This window comes from Canis lupus, chromosome 5 (assembly GCF_003254725.2).
Source record: "Canis lupus dingo isolate Sandy chromosome 5, ASM325472v2, whole genome shotgun sequence".
Lineage (NCBI taxonomy): Eukaryota > Metazoa > Chordata > Mammalia > Carnivora > Canidae > Canis > Canis lupus.
This window is the reverse complement of record NC_064247.1, coordinates 81061088-81084108: the sequence shown is the minus strand read 5'-3', so window position 1 is coordinate 81084108 and position 23021 is coordinate 81061088. Positions and strand designations below refer to the sequence as shown.

The 23021-nt window shown below is 43.7% G+C and overlaps 1 protein-coding gene across 1 annotated transcript; it reads left to right on the top strand.

The window, feature by feature from the left end:
• Window positions 1–180: 180 nt before the first annotated feature.
• Window positions 181–22812, top strand: LOC125755064 (uncharacterized). Its single transcript, XM_049109733.1, has 3 exons — window positions 181–531; window positions 6645–6742; window positions 19993–22812. The coding sequence occupies exons 1-3, from the start codon at window positions 181–183 to the stop codon at window positions 20228–20230; spliced, it is 687 nt and encodes a 228-aa protein (XP_048965690.1). The 3' UTR covers window positions 20231–22812.
• The last annotated feature ends 209 nt before the right edge of the window (window positions 22813–23021 follow it).

Here is a 23021-nt window from a genome sequence, read left to right as displayed (position 1 = left end):
AGCCAATGGCGATCTTGGCCCCGCCCACGAGGCCGCCCATTGGGGGCGCCTACTCCGTTCTCTTCTGCCCAGCCTGCTGGTTTCTCGGGCTCTCCGTCAAGACCGCATCCCCCAGAGACTGCCGGAGTTTTTGCACAGCCTTCTGGAACTTGTAGTCCTTTAAGGACGCGGAGGGGGCTTATGCCGCAGGCAGGTAACCGAAGGTGGACTTCATTTCCCAGGGTGCATGGAGCAACCGAGGCGCTGAGGAGGGCGGGAGGAACTGTTTCCATAGCAAAGGCGGCTGGCTGGGGACTGCTGACGGAGAAATGGGGCAGGCCGCGGGACCGTCGGATTGTGCGTGACTTCGGGCAGCCTCTTGGGAGGGCGTTTCGATTTTTTTTTTCTTTTTTCTTCTCGATACCCATCACTGGACTTTGGGCCTCAGTTTTCCTATCTGAGAAGAAGGGCTTGGATCCGATCCGTCCTCCTGCCCGCGGTCCGCGGGCATGGGGCAAACCGAGGTCGAGCCCTTTGGTTTGCCGAGCAAAGGTGAGAGAGGACGGAGGAGACCTGTGGCTTCAGAGTGTGGCATTCTGAAGTTTATCCCTTTATTTTTGTCTCGATTTATCATGGAAGAGCGCTTTACTTCTAGTCATATCCCTTGAAGCAGGCCTTGTCCCCCGGTCTATCCCCTCCCAGACTGGCCTCCCTACACCACCCCCGATACCGCAACATTTCCCCCGGGGTCGCCAGAGGGCGCTACTCACGCTTCCGATTGCCTATGGAATTAAGCCCACACTCCTCTCAACGTTGCTCTAAAAGCCCTTCTGAATGTGGTGACCACCTCGTTCTTGCACCACTCCGAACTTCTTGGTAGCTGGGAAGCCTTAGCCACCCGTGTTCTCTCGCTACGGTGGTTCCCTCCACCCTTGCACTCGACTAACCGCTCGCCCTCTTCAAGCCCCAGCCTAGGCGTTGTCTCATCCGTGAAGCCTTCCTAGATGCCTGGCTGCATATTAGGTACCCCACCTTGTGTGTGTGAACCGCGCCCTCTACTTCCCCTATCTACTTGCGTGTTTGTGTATGTATCCATTTTCCACATTAGTTTGTAAGATTCACAGAACAGGGGCCATGTCTATATTATTAATACTTACAGTCCAGTGCCTATCGTGTCTGGCACGTAGTAGGTACTTCCTAGATATTTGTTGAGTTGAAAATGAACCGAACAGTAATTGAATTTTATTCACACCTCCATGTTCTTCCATTTCTTAAGGTTGCATATTTCCCATTGCTGGAAGCATTCAACCAGAAGGATGCCACGGCAGTGAGGAAATGTTTATGTCATTCATACAGTGGATTGGAATTTTGCCTGAATGCTTTGGGAGCCCTTACAATCCTATGACGCTAGGGATTGATAGATTCATGCCAATCATTCCTTGGAAGTCTTGTCAATTCTCCCCTAAATGTCATCAGTTCTTCATGTTCCTCTATTTCTAGCTGTTTGCCCTTCTCCTTTTTTGTGCCTAAATTCCCTGCCTCCCACTCCCTTTCTGGGAAAGATCTTCTGCCCCTGTCAGTTATGAAGTAATGACAGTCTGAGATCCCTGCCCTTCTTCAGTTCTCTGCTCAGCATCATAAGGCTCTGGTGCTGATGTCCCATCTTGATAGCTAATTTTTTTTTTTTCTGAATCTTTTCCACTCAGGGCTCTGGTGTTGGCCAGATGGTCCAATTAATCCCACACATGCTTCATATGTCACCCCATCCAGACTTTTGGGTGTATTTCAGCTAAAGCATTCTTGGGAGAATGCCTTAATATATGGGTATAATTAATTCATGGCCGAAGAAATAACCAGGGGGACTATTACCCTGAGCCTGATTCAAAGCAAAAAGACAGATCCTGAGAAAAAGAAACTGTCATCCTTGAGTTGATGACATCCACGAGGGAAGACTAGGATTGTTGAAGGAGTAAAATGGGTTGCATTGGGGGAAGCACTAACGGGACCTCTAAGAGGCATGGCAAAAGGGCTTTGATCCAGGCTAAACCCTGAGGGAAGATCACTAGAGCTAGGTAAACAGATGAGGCCTCATTACTGAAGATGAGAAAACTATAAGGAGGCGGGGGAAATGGGATTTGTGCTGACACAGAGTGTCTAATTCTGTAGAAGCAGTGAGAGTAGAGGTTGTCAGAAAAGCAGGTGGGGGAAGACTAGGCCACAGAGTGGGCATCAACAGAGCATTGGCAGAGTATCAACAGAAGGCTAGCAAAGAACTGCCTGTAGCCACAGCTGAAACTCTGAAGGTCAGCTTAGCACTTAAGGAGTAATGCTAGTTTTCAGGAAATTGTTGCAAATAGTGAAAAAGCCAGGGTACCATGATTCTTCCAGAAAGCAGGGATTAAAATAGCATTGGTCCAGCCAAGTAGGGTAAGGAAAGCCGGGTTCTAATTCTGACTTTGCCTCTGATTAGATGTGTGACCCTGGGCTGGACCTGATTCTTCAGTTGTAAAATGCTATATTGGTGTTAGGGAGTAGCTAATAAGATGGAGATATGGAATCCAAACCCATTTACTAGCTACGTGACCTTGAACAAACTACATTATCAGATCTGTAGTTTGCTTATTTGACAATGTTGTAATAGATAAGTGAGGTAGCTTATGTAAAGCACTTCACAAATATTAAGCACTTAACATATGCTATTCATCTTCGATTATCAGAAATTGTTTTGACTATGAATAAACAGGCATGAGGTAATGTCCTGAGTAGCCTGGGTTCAAATTTCCATTCTCTCTCTTATTAGTTGTATGGTTTTGCTTAGGCATATACTCAATACCTTTGTTTTATCTTTTTTTTTTTTTTAAAGGGTGGCCTTAGAGCAGAGAATGGAATTCTAGCTGCTTGGAAGCTAGAGTTATAAAGGATTCCAGGGAAACATTAAGCTAGCCTCCTACCTTGTTAAAGGGGAAGTAAAGGTCTCAGTGAAATTCCATACGTCTTCTAATTAAGTAATGAGGGGATTAACCAGAATGTTGCAGGGTTGAAGTGATTAACCAGGGCTGGGTGTTGCAGTGCCTAGTATACTAGGCTGAGGAATATAGCTTTATTCTAAAGATAATGAAGGTTTTTACGGAGACATGCGTTTTGTTTTTGTTTTTGTTTTTGTTTTTGTTTTTTTGAGACCTGCATTTTGAACAGTTCTAGGGCCTGTATGGAGAATGGACAGGAGAAGATGAGGCTAGGATGTAGGTCAGAAGCTGCTGTAGTGATCCAGCACAGCATCTATGAAGATAGAAAAGAGGGGGCAGATCTGAGATGTATTACAAAGGTAAATATTCAAAGGACTTTGTGAGTGATGAGCTGAGTGCACAGAGGAGAGTGGTGAGTCAAGGATGATATCCAGGTGTCTGCCTTGGGAAATTTGGTGAATGGATGGTGCAACATTTCCCCGAGGTGAGGAAAAGTTAAGGAGCAGGTGGGTTTGAGGTGAGTAGGAGACATCCAGGTAAGATGTCCACTAAGTGACTTGGAGTTTGGCTTAGGAGAATGCTTTAATATTTAGGGATTCATGGCCAAAGAAAAAACAACCAGAGGGACTATTACCTTAAAACTAATTCAGACCAAAAAAAGCAGGTCCTGAGAACCTTTCATCTTTGAGAGATGAGAGATGTGATCCAGAAAAAGAATCTTAAGCTATCAAGTTATGAGCATATACATCATAATTGAAGCCATGGGAATAGATGAAATTCTTTACTAGAGAAGATCAAAGAGAAAACCAAAATCCCTTGGGAAATACTAATATAGATAACACTTGGGAATGGTTTTGAAGAGGAAGAGGGAGAAAACCAGAAAGAATGTAGAATTGAGAGACAATTTTGTTTTAAGTTGGGAGAGATTAGGACATTCAAAAATGCTGATGGGGAAAAGTCAGTAGAGGTATAGTTGAGGATGAATGCTTTGGGAGAAGGGTTGACGGGTGAACTGAAATCAGTTAGAGGGGTAGGAGGTGGTAGGGTTCAGAGTGAGTCTCAGGTAAGAGGAGGGCCCACTTTTCCTTTGATATGGAAAGGGAAAAAGGAAGGAAGAGTTGGAGATGCAAGTAGGTTGATAGTCAATAGGTAGGTGGTTGGGAGGTGGGCTCAGGAAATGGAGGCACTTCATACCTAATGGCCATTACTTCTCATGGGATATCAGAGGCAAGGGAATCTGCTCAGCATGAGGAAATGAGTTGGAATGGAAAGCTTGGAAAAAAAGAGTGAAAATGTTCAAGATAGCTGCTGTGGAAAATAGGAGAGAAAGCTAATAGCAACCGACAGGCACTGAAGAGCAGTGGTAAAGACCTGCTGAGCTTAGAGGTGATGGATTTGTAGGAGCAGTAATTTGCGGGGTTATTGGTTTTCTTCAGCATCCTATTAGTCCTGAGATATGCATGGAGGAGGCCCCTTGTGAGACTGATCCAGGTCTTGGCTTTGCTGGACAAGGGAGATAAGAAAGCAAGGAAGTTGGAAATGTTGACAAGAGAGTTAGAAATACTAGTCCACCAAGAGGAAAGAGGTGAAACCAGGATAGCGTGGGCAGATGAAAGGAATGGGATTCTCAGTGTAGCAGAAGATAGATATGATGGGTGGGAGGGCAGGGAGTGCAGTGCTGATCGGAGGTAGAGGAACTCTGGTCAAGGGCACTGGCTGGAGTGGACAGAGAAGATCATGAGAAGGTATTGAAGGCAATTTTGTAGGTCACTGGCAGGTCTTCCAGAAAGATGAAGGAGAGAGGAACCCCAGTAGCCCTTGTCGAACTGTTTAGTGAGTGGGAAGTTAACAGATGGTAAGGGAAATAGATAGGGTGCAAGATCTCTGACATGAGTGTCACAGAAACCAAGATGTTGGAGAGCTAAGAAGCCCTCTTACCCCCATAAAAGCCATGAGCTTTCTTAGCAGTATCATTTGAACATCATCTACACATGATCAGTTTTATACATACCTAAAACGCAGAATGTCTAGGAATAAACTTAACAAAACAAAAACCAATTCTAGATTTCATGGTGAAGTTGTATCAACCAAGTTCAATGTAGTGATTCCTGCAATTTATATTTTGGTATAGTTTGTAGATTTGAGTATGTGCATATCAACTAGAAAATGTGTTTAAGAATTTTGCAAATTTCATTTCTTAGCAACGATTTGTTTTCTCATTTTAGAACATAAATTAGAGAACTTGTGTTGATTTTTTTTTAAATGTAGAGTTTAGAGCTTAATTCATGCCTTTGAAATGCCATGAATTTGAAATGCAGCCATTTTCCTTTCTGCATCCTTGAAAAGGATTACAAGGATTTTATTAGTTTTTCAGATAATCTTGCCAGCACATACAGTCTTCCCACAAGGGTCTCCTATCAGTAATGTTGGGTTGTGATTGACGTGGTAGGAGTGTTGTATGTGAGCTTTGTAAGACAAGTCAAATAAGCAGCCAACTTCAGGATTTTCCAAACAGCAACTCAGTATACAATTATGGGAGTTGGCATAGAATATGAAATGTGCATCTAAATGTTTATTGAGAAAAATGATCTTCCTAATTTTTAAAGAAAAATGACAAAATCAGTTAATTGCATTGAGCAATCTTTGTCTTTAAAAAAAGCAGTTACTTAAAAATATTTTTGTATGGTTGATATGTCTTTGTAATGTTGAAGTAGGTTTGCTATTCCAGCCCCTGGGAACAGTGGGTGCTTAGAAAATATTTTGTAAATCAATTCATGAATGTTATGATAATCTGTTCATTGTTGAAAATTCTTCCTTTTATCCTAAACTCTCTCCTAAAATATCCTTGTAAAAGAATGATTCTTTTTAAACATGAGTCAAATCATATCACACCTCTGCTCAAACTCTTCTAGTGGCTTCTTTGTCTTGAGAGCCAACGCTGAAGTTCTTATGATGGCCCACAGGACCGTGTATACTCTGACTTCTGTAGCATCCATCTCTGCCTTGTCCCGTAGGCACCCCGTGCTTCAGCACATAGACCTCCGTGCTGTTCCTGAGTATACCACCTATACTCTGGCCTCAGGGCCTTTGCACTTGCTATTCCCTCTACTTGGAAGCTCTTTCCCTAAATATCCTTATGGGCATCCCATCTGCAATGGCAGTCTTTCCTCTTCTGGCACTCTCTATTCCCCCTTTCTGTTTTGTTTTCTTTTTCCAATAGCACTTATCACTATCTGACATATTAAACATTCTCATATGTGTTTATTTTCTGTCTCTCTCCCATCCTCACTCCTCCAGTAACCCACTATAATAAACTATCCATTAAGGTATAGACTGTCTACTTTTTTTTTTTTTACTGCTTATTCACAGCATATGGCACAGCACTTGACACATAATAGGTACTCAGTGAAACATGTTAAATGGATAAGAATAACACATCATCCCTAGTATATAATCCTAACATCTTTTTATTTTTCCACATTACAGTCTACATGTAGGACACACACACACACACACACACACACACACACACGTCTTTCATCTTCTAGAAATCATTTAGATATAATTTTGAATGCTGCTTTTTTTAAACATAAAATATAATAAGGATTTTCTCTTGCTAAGATTGAGTTCATTTGTTCAGTTGTTCATTCACTCATTCATTCAACAAATATCTAATGAGCTGTTTTGTGTTCCAGGCAGAGCTGGATCTGTAGTGGTAAACAGGATGCAGGACTTGCCCTCTCTACCTTGGCTGTCCCGCTCTGCAAATGTGGCCAGACTAGAATGTTTAATCCAAGGTAAGTCTGGCAGGCCCAGAGGCCAAGACACTGTCCTGCCCATAAGTCTTTGCAGTGGTATGTCAGCAGCCTCTTCAGCTGGTTCATATGAAATTTAAGATTAACTGAGATTCTAAGACTATCTTTAAGTGACCTGTTGCCAAACTTAGTTCCTTATCTCACACTTCTGTAGTTGAATTTTTAACCTGAAAACAAGACTTTGCTTTTCTCTCTATTTTATATCAATATATTGATAGAGAAGCTGCACTGGTCACATTCCTTTTGTCTAAAATTGTCTAATAAGAGTCATTCTGGCAGCTTTATGTATTGGTGTGATGATTGAGTCGGACATTTGTCAGTCATTTTGGTTGCCTGGCAGCTAAGCCTCCTTCCTGTGCTTGAGGAATCCCTATGCCTCATCAGGTGGAATCATCTTCCTTTACAGCTAGGGCGTGGGCATAAGCTTGAGGCTCTGGCTCCTCCGGTCAGACAAGCCCCCTCCTCATGCCACACCTCACCGATTTTGTGTGTGTGTGTGTGTGTGTGTGTGTGTGTATTTTTTTTATTGGAGTTCGATTTGCCCACATATAGTATAACACCCAATGCTCATCCGTCAAGTGCCCCCCTCAGTGCTTGTCCTCCCCAATTTTGAATTGGAAGCCAGGAACAGCAAAGGAGTAGGGTCTGCTTTGTAACCCTTTTAGTGATTTGATGGGTACAATCTCAGTTTCCAGTGACAGCAATTTTATGGGCAGCACCCAGTATGAAGGTGTCTGTGGTGTAGGTGGCAGGAATGGTAGTCCAGATTCAGTGGTCACAATGATGTCTTCTTAGACCACTGTTGAGTTGGGGTTAAAGGCATTGTTTCTGACTGTGTGCTTCCAAGCCTGATTTTCTACCTTCTTGGAGATTTTGTGAGCCATTTACTCTTTTAATTTATGTCCTTTTCTGTGCATGTCAGCCAAAGTTAGTAATTTTTGCTTACGACTAAAAATCCTAACCAATACATTCAGGATATGAAAAGTGTATTGGAAGTGCTAAGCACCACACACATACAATATATTGTTGTTTGGGACTTTGATTCTTAACTAGTAGGTGTGAGGGGTGTTAGGGGAGGTAGGCCTGAACTCTGTACCTGCTGAGAGTTCAGACAGGTCTAGGCATGCATGCCTGAAAAGCTGGCCAGTGGGAGGGTATAATGGCAGGAACTTGTGGGCTGAACACTGGCTCAACAGCTAAAGGCTGACCTCTGACTCAAAGGCAGCTGTTATGAGGATGGAAGCTGCCAGAGGGCCTGCTGGACACACATAAGTAGATTGGCTGCTTTCTCTCTCCTACCCTTGGACAGTTACCAACAGCCAAGGCCAGGAGATGGGGCTAGACTGTTAAGCAGTTCTCTTGAGGTTGTGTAGCTGCCCTTGGGTGTCCTCATTGGGGTAGAAGAAGAAACCTGTCTGGATATGCTCCCCACCCCTGGAATCACAAGAGGGATATGAGTGGGTTGGTATTCTATCCCATACTGCCTTTAGGCTGCCATTCATCCCACTGAGCTATAGCTTGGCTTTCCAGCCCAGCCTAGTTGTGGCTTTCCAGAGTCCTGCCTTGCATACTGCCATCTGAACCTATCAGTCCTGGTGTCCCAGTATGGGGCTGAGGCTGGCACTTCTCTTGTGGTCAGTAACAGACCCTTGGGAGCTTTGTGACATTGAGATTAACCTACCTGGGGACTTTCTGCTGTGAACTCCAGAGGACCCCCAAATCAGCTCTGTTGGGTATGTGTATGGGGGGTGGTACTCCTGCCTTAGGGCATTCCCTGATCTGAGTATACAGTGAGCACTCATGCTGGCCTGATCTCTGCCATTGCCTATACCCTGGTGCACCTCCAGGGAAGACAAAGATCATGATGTCAAGGGTCATGTATTGGACCCGGACTATGGTCATATCTGAAATGTGGTAGCACTGAGCATTGTTCAGAGAAATCCTCGTAGGAAGCTGTAGGTCCCTCCTATAGCATCTGATTTTGTGATGTTAAAATCATAACCACCAATTTTAATCCTCTTGCCAAATGTGACTATATATAATATTATTTTCAAATCAAAACAAATAAAATAAAATCCACTATAAAAACAGCATAGAAAATAAGTTCTTAAACTTTATCATTTGATTTAGGTTGGCTTTCAATGCCAAAGTCACTCTGTGTCAAGTAGTACCCTGGCACTTTCTGTGCTTTCTTTTGCTAATCTTACCATAATTTCATGAACAAGGTACCATTTTAATTCCTATTTTACGGACAAGGAAGCTGAGGCCCATAGAGATTAGAGGATTAGCCCAAGGTCACACAGCCAGTAAGTGGAAGAGCTGGGTTAGCCATCTACTGTCAGAGCCTGAGAACCGCCCTTCCCTTAGCCCATTCCATTGTGGAACATCTATGGCTATTGAAATTTTTCCCCTCACATGGAGCTAAAAATCTGCTTCTTCCTAAGTTAGTACCACTTCTGTTTCTGCTTATGTCAGTAGCCCACCATGGCAACCCCTCATCTCCCAATCTTTTAGCTCAGTTCTCTTAGTCTAGTAATACCTGAGGGCACGTCAGCTTCTTCTGGGAACATCTGAACTAGTTTGTATTAGCCAAATCCTTAAGACAGTCATTTAGTAAGGTTATTATGGCTGGGAAGCTCTCTAATTTTCTGATTATTTTGACTCCAAAGATACTGGCATGCAGTCTTTCCCACTACTGGCAAGGTCATGGCAAGAAGGGGCAGCCCGGGTGGCTCAGTGGTTTGGCACCTGCTTTCGGCCCCGGTCATGATCCTGGAGACCCGGGATTGAGTCCCATGTCAGGCTCCCTGCATGGGGCCTGCTTCTTCCTCTGCTTGTGTCTCTGCCTCTTTCTCTGCATCTCTCTATGTCTCTCATGGATAAATAAATAAAATCTTAAAAAAAAAAAGGTTATGGCAAGAAATAGTGAACCTAGCCACAAGTCTTAAAAAAGGACTTGGGGGGCAGCCCCGGTGGCCCAGTGGTTTGGTACCGCCTGCAGCCTGGGGTGTGATCCTGGAGACCCGGGATTGAGTCCCGCGTCGGGCTCCCTGCATGGAGCCTGCTTCTCTTTCTGCCTGTGTCTCTGCCTCTCTCTCTGCGTCTATGAATAAATAAATAAAATCTTAAAAAAAAAAGGACTTGGTAGAAAGTTCTTCTCTAAGAAAAATGTTAGGAAAACAGTCTGAACAGTAGAAATAATATCAATATAGTGTTAAGGATTGTACTGCTGAATGGGAATCTTCTGTCCCCCTGCCTGGAAGCCAGGCTTCATGAGGGTGGCAATTTTTGCTAGTTTTGTTTTCTGTTTATATCTCCAGGTGCCTAGAATTGTGCCTGGACCATAGTAAATATTCAAATATTTGTTAAATGAATTAGTACAGTTCTACCTCTGGTGTCACTTCCTCGGGTTACTAAGTTGTTTTGGAGAATAATGTGATCTCCCAAGTGCATGGGTTTGAATATCTTTTTCCATTACCTCACCGGCAATTTTTCTAGTTTTGTTGTGATCTTGATTCATAAGAAGGTAACCTTAGCCATATGTAAAGTACGTTGGATAAATAACTCTGCTTCAAAAACAATTTGGTTTGCTCTTGTAAACGTAAGTATAAACTGGAAATTGGTTCAGCCTGGCAAAGGGCAATATGCAGGAATTATTGGATTTCTACTTTCCTATCTTTTGGAAAAACATTCCGTGGCTTTTTGTCTTGAATGTTGAGCTTGAATTCAGAATGTGAATTCATTAAGAAAAAGCTAAGTGAGAGGATTGTTAGTCCTTATGTTTTTCTCTTTGTTTACATACAATAAATGTTCATTGTTAAAAATGAAAACATGGATAATAAAAATGATGAATATAGAAACTATTTATAGTTCTATCACTCAGAGGTGATCACTGTTACCATTTCTCTGTTTATATCAAATACTGAGGGGTGCCTGGGTGGCTCAGTCGGTTCAGTGTCTGCTTTACGGCTTAGGTCATGACCCGAGGATCGAGCCCCGTGTCGGGCTCCCTGCTCAGCAGGCAGCCTGCTTCTCCCTCTCCCTCTGCTTCTTCCCTCTGTTCGTGCTTTCTCTCTCAATCTCTTTCTCTCTCTCTTTCTCAAATAAATAAATCTTAAATAAATTTTTTTAAAAAATAGTGAAATTAGTTAACATGGTTATTGGTTCAGGGAAGGAGCCCCATTTTTCTGATGAGAAAGTGAATGTAGGAGATCTGGTTCCGGCCCAGGTCCACCTGTGCTAAGAGCAGCAACAGATGTGAGCCTCCAACAAGACACAGTTGACAAATGGATAGGGTCACCCCTGGTTCACATCCCAGAATCTGACCTTAGAAGATGACCCAAGAAGTAGCAGAAGGCCAGACTGGGAGGGAGTAAGGAAAACAACTTTGACCTGGCTGAACATCCCAGATGTGACAAATTTCGCCAAGTTTTCCTAGAAACGGGAGTGTCTTTTCCTCAGAATTGAATATAATCTTGGGAGAGTCTGCCTGGGGATAGCTCAAAAGTCAGAAACACGGACCGTGCAAGCAAGGCTCTGGGGACAATGAGGGTGATAAGCACGAGGACTCACTGGGTAATTGCCTGGTTTGTCTTCGACACCACTTTTCTTCTACATGGATTTTCTAGGGAGAGGCCTTGTCATTTCTGGTTTATGACTCACAGCAGGAAAAGGTGGACATGTGTGTGAAGTGGACCTGAGGTCATGTCCTTGGCATCTTCAAGCCGCCCTGTATGGGATTCCTGGGAGGTCTGGAGCATGGCCGTAATGACTTAGGATTTTCTTTAAAATTTTATACAAATTTTATATTTTCTTCCATATTTGTCTTACTATTAATATATATATATTTAAAGATTTTATTTATTTATTTGAGAGAGAGAGAGAAAGAGAAGGGGAGAGGACAGACGGAGAGGGAGAGAGGGAAAAGCAGGCGTCCTGCTGATCAGAGAGCCCAATGTGGAACTTGATCCCAGGACCTCGAGATCATGACCTGAGCCAAAGGCAGATGCTTAACTGACTGAGCCACCCATATGCCCATAAAATAATATTTTAAAAATCCTTAAATGAAATTGATGTTCCAGAGTGTTAGGTATATAAGCACTTTATGTAAATGTTGGCTGAATGAATAAATGTTGTTCACCTCAATATCCATAATATTCTTGCTCAGGTCGTAGCAAGTCTGAAAAGACATGATGGGACCACTGGGCTGGGAGGTAAAGAAATGAAAACTCAGACACCTGGGTGGCTCAGTTGGTCAAGTGTCTGCCTTTGGCACAGGTCATAATCCCAGGGTCCTGAGATTGAGCCCCACATCGGGTTCCCTGCTTAGTAGGGAGTCTGCTTCTCCCTCTATTGCTGCAGCTCCACCTACTTGTGCTCTCTCTCTCTCTCTCAAAAAAATAACATGTTTAAAATTAAAAAATTAAAAATAAAAGAAATTAATACTCTACTGGGTACCACCTATATGCCAGCTAAGGTGCCAGACCTACATAGTCTCAGTTTAATCCTCATGACCTTACAAGAATCCCTATATTATAGGCAAGTAAGTGGAGAATCAGAGAAGTTAGATAATTTCTCAAGATCTGGAATGGGTCAGAGCCAAAATGAAAATCCTGGTCTGTCTGGGCTTCTGCTGTCTCCATATACCATGCAGCCCCCTGAGGCCCATCAATTTCTTAGAAATTTCATGGGGAGTGTGGCCATTGCTGTGTCCTGGGGGCATTAAAGAAACTCCCCCTGCTCTGTCTTCTTGGACTGAAGGCCGAAAGTACAGGGCTCCCAGGACTTAACTATGGGCAGAAGAAGGCAGCACCTCTGGGGGCCTGGGGCACATCTCCTCATTCCTGAACAGGACAAATGGGAGTACCCTGGGATGCTCCATGCAGACAAGGGCCCACTTGCTATGTTATTTCAGGATAACAACCATTCAGGGTGGTGTTGGCATTTTTAGCTTGTTCAATCTTTTGAACTCTGTTCCTACTGTGTTATGGCTCAGGCTCAAGTTTCACTGTCTCCACTCATCCATGTGTTGAGTATCCCTGGTTGAGGGACCCACCACGGCTTTGTGGAACTCTCCAAAAGCACAAATTACAAGGTTGTAGATTATTCACAGATGTCCAGGGGGGTTGTTAACATGATTGTTCAGTGAGGGCATTGTGGTCCCTGGAGCAGATGTGGCCATTTCACCTTCCAGGGAGAGCCCATGGTGTCTTTCTTCTCCTTAGGTTAAGCTCAAGGCACCCTCTACTCTTTCTTCCAAAACTCTTTCCCTGAGGTACAGGGCAGGCAGGTGGATAGGGCACTTGAGCCCTGAGAGCTGGATTCCTTAAGGCAATTATAGGTGGTTGAAAAAAAAGTAAATATGGTGTGAACCCACTGTATATAGGTGAGAGAAGGAGCTGGAAGACATGTTCTTGCATATTCACTAGCTTCCAGTTCTCCTTTTACCTACCTGTAGTTTTACATTTTTCCAGCATGAACGTACATTGTTTTTCTCATAAGAAAAAAGGGAACTAAAAACAAATCCTATTGTTGAATATTTAAGTAATTCTGATTTTTATGAGTATAAACAGTGCAGAGTAGGAGTAACCAGCTGAAAATGAGTTTAAAATTATAAAGCACAAAAAGTCTATCTCTAAATTCTGAAAAATGGATAAAGTTGCTTGAAGATGTTTAAGAGGCTGATAAAACTGCTGCAGTCTTCAGCAGCATGATTTCTATTCAAAAAGCAATGACTAGACATAACAGGGTTCATCCTGCTTATCCAATAATAGTTCATCAAGTTGACCAAATTATTGCATTTTAGGAAATTGTAAACTTATCTTTCTAAGCACTTTCAGCACCAGTCACCTGCACAGAGGTGAGAAGTAAAGGTAAGAGTCTCAGCCTGTTGTCACCTCTGAGTTTGTGGGGTGGACATAAGGCCAAGAGATGTGGCATGTGCCCGTAGAGGCGTTTGACTCTGGTCACTGATGCAAAAGCAAGGTGGGGTGTGTGTTGCTACTTTGATGTTGAAAACATCAACTCCAGTCGTTTGAATGGCTTTTCTAATTACTATCTTTTAAGTTGCAACAGATTATTTTCTCTTCTATAAAACAAAACTGGAGGGCTGCCTGGCTGGCTCAGTCGATAGAGCATGCAATTCTTGATCTTAGGGTTATGAGTTCGAGCCCCATGTTGGGTGTAGAGATTACTTAAAAATAAAATATTTAAAGAAAAAAATAAATATAAGGGAAGGGAGAAAAAATGTGTGGGAAATATCAGAAAGGGAGACAGAACGTAAAGACTGCTAACTCTGGGAAACGAACTAGGGGTGGTAGAAGGGGAGGAGGGCGGGGGGTGGGAGTGAATGGGTGACGGGCACTGGGTGTTAATCTGTATGTTAGTAAATTGAACACCAATAAAAAATAAATTAAAAAAAAAAAGAAAGAAAAAAATAAAAGAAAGAAAGAAACCTGGAAAAGTCTCTATTATCTGCCAACTCCAGCTGTTCCCAGAGCTGCTATCATCTACCCATCATTCTCCATGGCCTTAAGCCCCATGTCTAGCTGTACCCTCCCTGTCTACCCCAGCCTGGAATAATCCAGTCTCCCATCTTGTCTGAAGGACTTCAGAGCTGTTAAATTCTACTGGAACAAAAGAAAATTTGCACCACTGCAGAGATGTGGTTTCCAATTCAGCTAGCTCTTTACCACTCCTTTTATTCGTACCTGGCCAGACACTAATTCCACTCCCCTATGGTCGCTGTTTCCTGTTTGTCCAACTCTCCTCAAATTGTCCACCCCACCACTGTCTTTATCACCAGTGACCTCAACTTCTACTGCTTCAGGACAGTGAGGCCTATCAGGTTCTCAATTCCTCTCTTCCCTGCTTCTAAAAGGATCCACATGGCATTTCCAAGACAAATCCTTCTAGGTGCCCCCCTCCTATCCTCTCTTGCCTCTTCCAAAATCCAGTACAATAAATCACCCTCTTTCTCAGATTGTCTAATCCTTCCTCTGTGTCTGTTTCCTTTCCTTCACCTTGCAAGCATAATTCTTTCTCATTCTAGACATGTGTCCTTACCTTTACCTTCTCTTCCCAGGCAGTTTCCACCCCACACTTTATAAATAAACTTCTTGAAAGTAGCCCACATTTTGTGCCTCCATTTCCCCATCTTCTTTCATCCCCCACCAAGTTGGGTTCTACCCCCATCATCTTACCAAAATTGCCCTTGCTAAAGTCACCAGCAGCTTCTTAATTGTCGAGTTATTAAATGACATCGTTTCACCAGAACTGACCTTACCCCTGTGATATGTGATCAGTTTCTTTTTTTTTTTTTTTCTTTTGTGATCAGTTTCTATAACTTCCCCTTAACACTCTTGTTTCTTTGGCATTTCTTGTCCCTTAATGCTTTCTACCTGCTTCCACTGACCCCTCTTCATCTAACCAATCCTTCAATACTGGTATACCCTGAAATTCTGTCCTTGACTCAGCTTCTCAGCCTTTCTACCTCAGCTTCCTTCCATGAGCTTTTTAATGATAAGGGATTTGGGCTGTGGCCAGTGGCTGCCCAGCAGAGTTCTGTAGATCTGGAAACCATCGGGTCTCTTTGATCTCTAACACAGCACATAGCCTTGACACCAAGGAGTAAATTTCTAATGATGGAAATTTGCCATTGAACCCTTGGTGGATTGGATGAAGTAGGTCTTAGAGGTAACTGATATTCAACTATAAGAAGCCATTCCATTCCCTCATCCAGGATTTAGCCAACATGGGGGACATAGAGCTGACACACATGAAGGTTTTACGCCCAAAGAAGGTAATTTATTGTACTGCTTCATGTTATAGTCAAGAGTTTTCTTTGTTGACACATGTAGCTCTAATTATTCATCTTCGTTGTTCCAAAGTATTCCATCTTGTGGATATACTACTGTATCTACTCTCCTGATAAACATTAAGCTTATTCCTATTTTTAAAAAATATTTCCCACAATGATCTGTAGCACTCTCATACTGGTCCCCTGTGCATACGTGCAGAATTTCTCTAGAGTGTGTGTGCATCTGGGACTTGACAGTGGATGTGAAGTTGCTTCCCAAAGGTTGTGTCAATGTGTACTCCCACTGGCTTGCATAATAGTCCCCAACATTTGATACCAAAAGTAAAAATGAAAACCCCATCTGCCCCAATCTAGCCATTGACTTTTCTTTGCTCCCAGGCAGCTGCCTGCTGCTGGAACACCCTACATGGCCATGTGGATATGATACCAGACCCCAGTGTCTGCTTTCCAGCTTTGCCTGGGCTCTTTGTGCTTTTTGGCAGACTTCTTGCTTAAGCCCTACTGGGAGAAGTCCCCGTGCTCCACATTGAAGCTATTTCCACCTTTTCCAGGATTGGAACTTACTCCTATAAAGTGCCTGTTGCCAAGCTAGTTACATAATTTGTGGGAAGTGGGGCCCCTTGTTCAAAAAGCAGGAGAAAGCTTTTTTTGTTTTGTTTTGTTTTGCAGTTTCTCTCTCCCTTGTCTGTAGTGGTGTTTCTAATTCGGTGTTTAATGTTGCTCTTCCTCAGGCACAAGCGTTGTTCACAGTGCCTGGGGCCCTATGGTATAGTGTGACACACACACCCAACATGACCTTCCAGGGCTGATGCGGCCACTGGAGGAGGATGGTGGGTAGAGCAGAGAACCTGTCCCGGGGGGTGGCACTGGGGGAATCCAAGGTGCCTAGCTAGCCCTTGGTGTGTATTCTGTTGTCCCATCAGACTTTGTTTACAAAATATCAACTCAAAGATAAAATTATTGGGGACTTTGAGGTGGCCACAATTGAGCATTAAATCCTGAGTACAGGGCCCAGTACAACTGTACTGGTTGCTTGTCCATGGAGCCAGCCCCTCAGGCCACACCCCTCAGACCCAGATGCCAAGTTCTCCTTGCCTGCTATACTCCTGATTAGCTGGAGAACCCACTGTGACTGTATTGAGTTTTATTGACATGGGTGTCATGTTTTTGCAGAGAAATCCCCAAATTGTTAAGTTTGTGTCTGTTTGGAGCTTGCATTCTTCCTTTTGTCCTCAATGGCTTTAGCCACTTAACCTAATTCTTCTCTTGGTTCTCTTTGCTTTAATAATGTAAGAGTAAAAAAAAAAAAGAAAAAAAATAATGTAAGAGTATTTTTTGTTCACTATGGTTAAGCCTTTAGGTACCAAAATAATATCTAAAACTATTTGATGGAAAAGGATGGAAACTCCTTCTAGAGACTAAGCCAGCTGTGGCTCTATTTGGTTAATCCATTGTGTGGTTCTTTGTCTAATCTTATGAAATATAAAATCACCATGATAATCACCAGAAAAATAAGGGAATTTTGACTAACAAAACTATACTCCAACCGTAATAATGGTAAGGCATGATAAGAAATAGTGTAAAAGCTAGTTTTGAAATATTTCTGAACAAAATTGTTTTTAAAATTGTAAGACTATTTTCTTAACAAATATTGAGAATAAAAAAATAATTTCATATTTTGTTCAATACGAGTAGAAGGCACTTTCAAAGTGAACTAAAATTGGATTTGAGTCAGAATGGAAAATTTGAAGTTCTAGGATTTCCTGAGATTGCGTAGCTAAAGACTTTGTAGGAAAAATCCTGTGTGTGTGTGAATATTCTTGCTGTTTTAAAATATTGGCCCCCAAAAAGGCATTTCTAAAAATAAATTCCATGTCAATTTTGTTTCTTCTTTTTCTTCTCCTTCTTTTTATAAAAGATTTTATCTATTTGAGAGAGAGAGAGAGAGAAGGAGCACATGGTGCACAATGTGCAAGCAGGGAGAGGGGTGAGGGAGAGAGAATCTCAAGCAGCATCTGTATTGAGCATGGAGCCCAATTCCAGGCTTGATCTCAAGACCCTGAGATCATGATCTGAGCTGAAATCAAGAGTTGGACACTTAACTGACTGAGCCACACAGGAGCCCCTCTTCTTTTTATTTTAATTAATTAATTAAATAATTAATTAATTATTAAAAAATCTCTCTTCTTCTTTTTAAAAGTTATTTGGGCTAACATAATTTTTTGCTATTCCTAGCCACTGAAATTTTCTAAAATACTGGGGTCTGTACAGCTACTAGTAAAGTTTGCTTAAAAAAACAACAACAAAGGAAGCAGTAGGGAACACCCACATTCTTGTTTATTTATAATGTAGCTACACATTTTTGCAATCATTTATTAACTGATTCACCCAGAGCCTGGGGGGCAGATTCTGAATTTGTCTTACGATAAACAAAGAGCAGAGCAGCTGCTTGCCCTGCTTGAGGGGACATGGTGGTATGGTTACAAGGAAAGCAAGTTACATTTGTAGGGTGTTTGTTATGTGACACTTATTTAATACATATGCTTATTGAATCCTCACAACCCAGCCACTTGCAACTGGGGAAACTGAGGCACAGAGTAGGGCAGTCTCTTGGCCAGAAGCCACAGAGACTATCTGGTTCAAACTCCTCTCTCCCTCTCAAGAACAGCAGGAAGCCTGGTGGTACTGAGCCCTGTGGTCTGGGGGAAGAAACTGAATGTTCTCTGAGGGCACACATGTCTCTGGTCTGGGTTTCCTTTCTCTGTTCTCTTCCCAGCTAGCTGGCCTTGGTCACTCAGGGCCACATGGATAAAATAGGCTGCTTTCAAAGGAAGACTCTGAGTGCCCTGTGTTGGCTGAGTCTTCCATGAGCCACAGAGGCCTCAAGGGAGTTCATTTTCTCTGATGGGAGAAGATGAATGGCCTAGACAACCTTTACCCAGAGCTCAGCCCATGCAGGAAGAGCCACGCTCCACAGGCAGGACTCTCCCAGGTAGTCTGACACAGGGCAGAAGGGTTTTACAGATCCAGAACTGAGACCAGAGGAGAAGTGGTCTGCCTAGGATCTTGCAGCAAACTGTGGCAGAGCCTGGCTCAGTGCTGGGCTCCCCGCTGCCTTCACCCTGGTTAGCATGTGCCATAAAGCTACAGATGGCTGTAGACGGCATTTGTGGGAGTAGCGGGTGTTGGCATTGTGGTGCCATTCTCATTCATTTAGAGCCCATGCTCCTAGCCCATGCTGCTGAACCTCTGGCCCAAGGCTGGTGCAGGAGCTGCACTGCTAAGGCCAAGAGCAATGCATCAGGCCTTCAGGAGAGGCCCTGGTGTGGCCCATGAATTTCTTTACACCTTCTTGGTGCTCAGGCAGCCTTGGCCACTCGCCGAACCTGGCCAGGATTCACAAACACACACACACACACACACACACACACACACCACATATACCCCCTCCCCCCCATATCTATTTCCTTTTGGCTGAGGTGTCAGCTGTTGCTTCCTGTATCTGGCCCCACCCTATCCTGTCCTGAGTTCTTTCTCCCTTCACTCAGGGATGGAGTTCTGAGCTGCTTCTGGCATCCCACCTGGTCAGCCCTGTTCTTGCTTCATGACCTCTCAGGGCTAATGCTACAGGGCTGAGGCTATGAGAACCTTGAGGCCAGGGGCCTCATCCATCTGAATGAGGCTGAATCCATAGTGCCAACATATAGTAAGTGCCCGATAAATATTTGAACAAGGACCTGAGTTCCTAATAGAAACGTAGGTGACCTCAGGGTCAGGGCCCTGATGCCCACTCCACCACCCCCCACCCTGTGCTGCACAGATGTACGTTTCTGTGTTGTACATGTTAAACACCAGGTATTGGGGTACTGAGCTAGATAGCAAAACCCCATGTCCTTCTTCACATGACTCTGCAGTTGGTCTTTTTCACACCCTCATTTCCCTGTATGCCAGCAAGGGATAAAAGATCTGTTATAACACAAGTGGGAAATGTGCTGTGCCAGTGTGAGCCCTGTGCAAGTGCTTGGTAAGGAGAGAGGTCTTGCAGTTTTGCCTTGCCAACTGGGGTGGCCATTCTGGGCACTTGATTTCAATGAAAATTCATCAGGAGAATTCGCTTGGTTACCTGGCCAGGTGGTGAGTTGTTTTCTGGAGTCTCCTGGTGAGAGATCTAGAAAGCAAGCTTTTCCCACTGTTTGGATGGCTGAGCTCAGTCAGAAATATCTGGGAGGCTGAGGAGTGCTCCCTAGTTCTGAGCCTAGAGAGACACTGGGCTGAGGGGAAAACACGGGGATGTGGGCCCGAGCCAGAGAACAGAGCAAGGCCTGTGGCATCCACGAAGGTCAGTGGGGGCATCGGTGGTGACCTAGAGAGAAAGTTCAGACTGTCTGCCATGCACAACCCTTTGTCCCTGCAGCCTGGCCCCTCTCAGCGTTGAGGTGAACTTTCTGAGGAAATGGAGCCACAGAAAAACCCGGAGGAGAGGACGACTCTCACTGGAAGAGTTGCCCTGCTTCTCAGGCATGCCTGAAAATCCACCTGCAGGCAGCTTCTGCAAACCAGATCATTTTATGAATGCCTGTGAGAGAATGTGTGATTTAAAGGAACACCCGGAACACCTGTCCATCAGGTGTCTAATTCCTTTGTCATTGTAATGTTGTGATATAATAAGAAATAAAAAAAAAAGAAGAAGAAGAAAGAAAGAAAAGAAGTACATATTTGGTCTTTGTCACCGGTTCCTGGCACAGAGCTTCTAAAATCCTTGTAGCTTCCTGAGCGATAAAGGGAAGGGTATTTTTTGTTATTCATATAACAAAGGCTTATATAGCCCCTTGAAACCACATGTGAATTTATGCTGGTGAGGTGGCTTGAGGTGGGGGGATGGGAGCTGGTTTCTCATGTGATGAGAACCTTGGAACTTTCAGTACCCACTCTGGCCCCCACACCCAATCTCTGAGGAGGGGAAAGGGGTTGGGGGTTGACCTTAACACCAGTGACCAATGATTTAATCAGTTGTGCCTGTTCATGCATAAAATGTGTAAATAAAAGGGTTCAGAGAGCCTCTGGGTTGATGAACACATTGAGGTGCTAGGAAAGTGGTGCACCCAAAGAGGGCTTGGAAGCTCTGTACCCTTTCCCCATACCTTGCTTTGCACATCTCTTCCATTTGGTTATTCCCAAGTTGTAACCTTTACAGGACACTGGAAATAGTACGAAGTGTTTCCCTGAGTTCTGAGAGCCATAGAGCAAATGATTGAATGTGAAGAAGGACTCATGGGAACCCTTGATTTCCAGCCAAGTTGAACAGAAGTGTGAGTTACCTGGGCACCCACTACTTTTAGTTGGTGTCTGAAGTGGGGAAAATCTTGTGGACCTGAGCCCTCAACCTGTGGCATCTGCACTAACCCTGGGTAGTGTCAGAATCGCCTAATGTGACACTTTGGCATCCAAAGTATTATGAGTAGAGAAAACAGTTTTTCCTTTAGTCATGTGAGTAATAACCCCAACACATATGCCCATTTTATGGTTGTTGTTGTTTTTTTTTTTTTTTTAATCCAGCTTTCCTTTAGTGAGGCTAATGCTACCAAGGAAAGGCCACAGGGAGTAAGGGCAGGTCCCACATGTGGGCAGGCCTGACAACAGAGTGGAAGATTGCATTCTTAGCCTAGCTGAATGCCACAGAAATGAACTCCTTCATGTAGAGTCAAGTGTTTGGCCCTCAGGAGTCCGGCCCTCAAGAAACTTCAGTCAGGCCAGCATGGTAAAGATTGGAATCTGGGTTTAGCCAATTGGAGGAGTGCCTTGCACATAGCTTTGGCTTCCTGGCTCCAGAATTTCACGATCATTGTAGGTTATGTAATGACCATCTTGTCTGACAGCCTTGACCTGAATGGTGAGCCCTGGTAGTTCACTTCCTTCACGAGCCCCACGCATGGTTCAGCATCTCACCTCTGCCTTATCCAGTTCTGCAGCCATGTTGGGAGAATTCCCAGAGCAAATTGTTGCACATTCCACAAATGAGGCAGGAATGACAGTGGCCCACACGCTCCATGGTTGGGTAAATTCTTCCAGGAGCCCAGTGTGATCACCACTGGCCTCTTGCTGCTGTCCAAGGAGCCTGGTCCATCATTGTCATCTTCCTTCTCGACAGAAGACTTGACACAGAAGACACAGTTGGGAAACCTGGAATAAGTGAGGGACCTGGATGGCAGAGGAGACATAGATTTTGTGGACAAACTATACCCACACCCCACCAGGAGAGCAGAGGAGTAACTGGTCTTTACCAAGGGGCCAAGGGCTGACATCTTCTCCTGTCTCCTTTGAACAGCTTTATTGCAGTAAAACTGACGTAAACTGCATATATTGAATGCATACAATTTAATGAGTTTGACACATATCTCTCCTGTGAAACCATCACCACAGCCAAAACAAGGAATGTATTACTCACTCATTTCCCTGTGCCCCTTTGAAATTCTTCCTCCCTGCCCTTCCTGCCCTACTTGGCCAACCACTGATCAGCTGCCAGCAACTGTAGATCAGATTACATCTTCTAGAATTGTATATATGTGGAATCATACAGTATGTGCTCTTTTTTGGTCTGCCTTTCATAACATCATCATTTTAGGCTCCTTCCGTGTCATTGCATGCATAAATTGTTCCTATTTACTGCTGAGTAGTAGTCCATTGTGTGGATATATTGGGACTACTACACATATAGCTCCTATGAATGTTCATGTGCAAGTATTTGAGTAAATATATATATTTTTAATCTCTCTTGGGTAATTACCTAGAGTGGAATGGCTGGCTCATATGGCAGATGTATGTTTTAACTTTAAAAAACTGCCAAACTGTTTTCCAAAGTGGTTGAATCATTTTACATTGCTATCAGAAATTTCTGAGAGTTATAGTTGCTCCATATCCTTGACAACACTTGGTATGATCAGTCTTTCTAATTTTAGCCATTCTGGTGGGTGTGTAGTAGTATCTCATTATGGTATTAATTTACATATCCATAATAACTACTGATGTCGAGCATCTTTCCATGTGTTTACTTGCTATTTATATACTTCCTTGGATAAAGTATTTCTTCAAATGTTTTGTCCACCTTTAAAACTGGGTTGCTGGGATCCCTGGGTGGCGCAGCAGTTTGGCGCCTGCCTTTGGCCCAGGGCGCGATCCTGGAGACCCAGGATCGAATCCCACGTCGGGCTCCCGGTGCATGGAGCCTGCTTCTGTCTCTGCCTATCTCTCTCTCTCTCTCTCTCTGTGTGTGACTATCATAAATAAATAAAAATTAAAAAAAATAAAATAAAATAAAACTGGGTTGCTGGGATCCCTGGGTGGCGCAGCGGTTTGGCGCCTGCCTTTGGCCTAGGGCGCGATCCTGGAGACGGAGGATCGAATCCCACGTCGGGCTCCCGGTGCATGGAGCCTGCTTCTCCCTCT

Bases quoted from the DNA above. Each gene is read 5' to 3' on its own strand.
- LOC125755064 (XM_049109733.1), top strand. From the start codon at position 181: ATGCCGCAGGCAGGTAACCGAAGGTGGACTTCATTTCCCAGGGTGCAT. The intron at 532-6,644 runs GTGAGAGAGGAC...TGTTCCAGGCAG, and splicing joins CTTTGGTTTGCCGAGCAAAG to AGCTGGATCTGTAGTGGTAA. The intron at 6,743-19,992 runs GTAAGTCTGGCA...TTGTCCCTGCAG, and splicing joins ACTAGAATGTTTAATCCAAG to CCTGGCCCCTCTCAGCGTTG.